Below are 4236 nucleotides of genomic sequence, written 5' to 3' on the forward strand. Positions count from 1 at the left end.
GGCTTGTATGAGAGTGGGGTGGTGAGGAAGGCAAATTAGGTAAATAAAACTGAATGGGGAAACAATTAATATGTTAGTATGACCAGCTTTTTCAACAAAAAAAGCCAGAGAAAGAGCCATTTAATCAATTAGGGCTTTTTTTTGGCAGGGGGGGGTCAGATAATCAACTGAAACTTTAATAGTATAAATTATAAGAATCACATGGACTAGACTTTTACTGATAAGTGACATGAGCCCATTGCTTAGGAATTTAATAGACAGCAACTGATTAGTCTGGAATATGAACAGCAGAAATAAAAAGCTATTGACCTGCCAAAATAAGAAGTGGTGACATTTCCTTGGTGGCTCGCTGATGTGTGAAGTGATACTTCAGGTCAAACAGCTGGTGAATTCCAGCTATAGAGTTCATGTATTCAACCTGAAGAGACCCGCTTCAGTGCAGAAGGCATTACTCAGTGGTACAAAGCCAACAGACACGGAGAAATTACTTCTTTATTGCTTACAGTTTCTAAAAATAGTTACCCCAATATTCTAAGCAATCCCAGCTGAAAATCTAGGCCCTGTGCAACTTTCTCTCCTGCCATCTGAGCTGAGAATTAGTCTTACTTATTTCTCGACCTAACAGTCTTTAAATATTGCTTGCAAGAAGATCCCAATTCAGCATGAAGAGTCTCTAAAGTCAAGGGGACTGCTCATCTATTTAAAATCTGGCATTCATTTAGATAACTTGCTCAATCCATCCCCCAGAACTGGATGAAGTGATTTGAGTTTGATGATACTTTAACGAAGAGCACACTTATTCCTTTATCAAGGTAAATCTGCTTTAGCTACAATCAAGAGACTAAAAGAGAAGCTACTTACCATAGTTCAATGGCCTATATGTACAGATATCCTTAATAACAGCATCCAGATTGGCAAGTATTTGTTCATTTGGCATATTCAGCTGAAAAAGGTTAATGAAAAATTAATGATGTGGAAACACAAATGACACTATGATTAATAAAATTAAATTTGGTTGGGTAATTATTTAATCAGTGGTTTGGGTTTTTAAGTAAATAAATAAAACACTCATTTCCTCTTCTCTTAAAAAGTGTTAATAACTACAAATTCCCTTATTACGATTAACAAGATGATACCCTGCTGCGAAGAAAAACATGTTCTGAGTGGTTGTAATCTAACCAACATTAACTAATTTAATATACATTAAGATCACTTAGTTTGTGTACACACAAATCTGTAACTCTGGACAATAAATCAAGTTGCTCACAATTAAACATGCATAATTTCTTAGGTAATAACTTAATGAAAATAAACCATTTTCATACCTTTTAATTTTATACCAATGAATATACGTATAATGTGAAATCCATTTTCCAACATCCCTCACTAGAGAAGGGAAATTATTTACTTTTTAAAGCTAGGTGGTGAGGGATGTATCCTATGGGATTTCCACTACTCTTATTGAGCAACAGTTCTACAGTTTACTGTGCGTGTCTCGTGGTCTTGATTTTCAGCCTAAACATTTCCTTCCTCATTTTTATTACTCTTCATTCTATCTGGATCCATTCACTCTTGACTTCTATCCAAAAGTGGCATTTTTACTCTAAAATATTTGTGGACTTGGGTCTCCATGGCTGTAGAAGTTTAAAAAAAAAACCTCAAAACAAAAAAACCCCAAAACAACCCACCCACAACTCAACTGGTGCTTTACTGGAAGAAGCAATGTGTTAATTCAACCCAGCTCTGCAGCATCTGTATAGACTGGGCACTTGAGTGGGGCTTTTTGGCTCTTATCTAATAGCTGATTCAAACAGTTGTTAGATCAAACTGCCAAAAGCACCCCAATAAAGCTCCCCATCTGTACAGATGTTGGGAGAGCCAGGTCCAACTAATGCACTGCCACTTCTGGGTATGCACTGGGCTTGGCGCAAGAGCATGCAAAGTTTAAAGTAAAGCACCATTTTTGTTTTTTTCTTTTACACCTAAAAACAGCTCAAGTCTCTAAGGCCCTCATTTAGCAGAGCTCTTCTAACTTTCCTTTAAGTCAAATCCACCCAACCCTAAACTATTTCTGGTCTTGTCTGAGCTCTCTCTAACTTGTAGTAATAGATGCCTGAAAATGAACACAGTATTACGTATGTAATTACATCAAAGTCACAAGACAAAAGAGACTATTTACTGTCCTCATACTGGAATCACTCATTACTTGTGGCCCAAAATTGCATTCCTATTTTGCAAACTCATATTATGTTTGCTGCCCCCCATCACTCAGATGTTGTCCAAAATTGCTGCTTTCCAGACATCTCCCTCCTACTGAACATGTACACTTCAGATAATTTTTCCTTATGTTTCTTAGTTGTATACTTCCAAGCTAAATCTTGTTATTTTCTTTATATTCTCTGTCCTTAGTGGAGTTGGTAACATTTCTCACTGTAATGTGGAGATTTCACTAATGTGCTTTGTTACCACTTCCACGCAATTATGTACGACATTAAGAAAACTTCTTGTGGCATCCTATTGAATATACCCCTCAATTCTAATATAATAAAAGCCTTATGACTTCCGCCTTTGTGTCTGTCTGTCCATAATGCTCCGGGCCAACTGAGCATGTGCCATCCAGAGCCTTACTGAGAGAAAGACTTACAGGTGGAGATAGGGGTGGAGGCGGTCTGGGGCACAGCATAGAGACTGCCGTGCGGGGGGCGTGGCTTGCCGCCGTGCAGAGGCAGAGCATGGCGCGCTGCCACAGGGTGCTGTGCGGGCAGCAGGGCATGAGCAGCACCTGCCGGCTGTAGCACAAGGCTGCAGGGTGGGGCGCGCCCCCCCACACGGCCACATGCCATGCCTCACCTGTGCAGGAAGCATCCACAAGCTGTGGCTGAAGGGCGCACGCAAGAGGGGCGAGGCACACATATGTGCAGCTGCAGGGTGCCACAAAGGAAGCCAGAGTGGGGAGGGCAGGCAGCACCCGCCGGTTACAGCACAGGGCAGTAGAGTGGGGCACACCCCCTGAGCCAGCTCCACTTGTGGCACCCAGCAGCTGTGTGCCACACCCCCTGTGTAGCTGCAAGCCATGCCCCCTGCGCGCGCCATGTCCTCCCCCCGCACAAGGGGAGCGACTGCTGGCTGCGACCACAGGGTGTGCAGGGTAGGGGGTATGGCATGGGGGCAGTGGCTGCAGGGTGCCATGCAAGGAGCAGGTGTGGGGGGCACAGGCAGCACCTGCTAGCTGTAGCACGCAGGCCAGGGCGTGCTCCATGCACAGCACTTGAGCCACGTGCCCTCCATCACACCCCAGGGCCACACCGCCACAGCCAGCGGATGCTCCCTGCACCACACCAAGCCATGCCATGCGCCACCCCACCCCTGCACACTGCATAACCTATCCCCTTATGTGCCCCAAGACACACTCCAGGGCTGCGTCGCACACCACACGGCCACAGCCAGGGGGTGTTCCCCCTGCCATGCCCCACCCCCCGCACGCTCTACGTCACACCCTGGGGCTGCTCCCCATGCGATCAGGCACACAGCAAGAAGACTCTCCCCACACGGTACTTGTTGACTATCGGTCTCGTGCCGGTATTTAGCCAAAGGAGGACTCAGGAACCTCCCACTCTGTCCAGTCAGGGGCACAGACCAAGGTGGTCAAGGGCCCTAAGGCCCGCTGCACCAAGGCCCATGCCCCACCGGAGCTTAGCAACAGGTACACACCTCTTACTGCTCCAGCAGAGCCTGCTGAGTTGCCAGCTCCCACAGGCAACACAGGCTCAACTGCAGCTACCGCCCCTGCTCTCCCCAAGACAAAACGTAAGGTGTTTGTTGTGGGAGACTCCATCCTGAGGGGAACTGAGGGGGCAATCTGCCGCCCTGACCCCTTAGCCTCGGAAGTCTGCTGCTTCCCGGGGGCCTGCATCCGGGACATTGCAGTGAAGATCCCAAAGCTCTTCCAGCCCACAGACCACTATCCTATGCTCCTTATTCACGTGGGCACCAATGACACGGCTTGGAGCGCACCCAGCTGGGTCATGAGGCGCTACAGGGATTTGGCAGCGGGGCTAAAGGGTCTGGGGGCACAGGTGGTGTTCTCGTCGATCCTCCCAGTTTCGGCCTATGGGCTGAGGAGGGAGAGGAGGATCCACGTAGTCAACCAAAGACTGCGGTGCTGGTGTCATCGGGAAGGCTTCGGCTTCCATGACCACAGCCCGCTCTTTGGCGAGAGAGGCAGCGAGCTGCTGG

General features: G+C 47.0%; 1 protein-coding gene across 1 annotated transcript in view; it reads right to left on the reverse strand.

The window, feature by feature from the left end:
- Window positions 1-4236, reverse strand: part of MRPL1 (mitochondrial ribosomal protein L1) — a 54733-nt gene that overhangs the window by 9323 nt on the left and 41174 nt on the right. The window contains exon 8 of the mRNA XM_019516790.1: window positions 862-943. Coding sequence (XP_019372335.1) covers window positions 862-943 — 82 coding nt within the window. The remainder of the gene's footprint in view (window positions 1-861; window positions 944-4236) is intronic.

Source organism: Gavialis gangeticus, unplaced genomic scaffold (assembly GCF_001723915.1).
Source record: "Gavialis gangeticus isolate Ggan-Ray unplaced genomic scaffold, GavGan_comp1, whole genome shotgun sequence".
NCBI classification, from domain to species: Eukaryota; Metazoa; Chordata; order Crocodylia; family Gavialidae; genus Gavialis; species Gavialis gangeticus.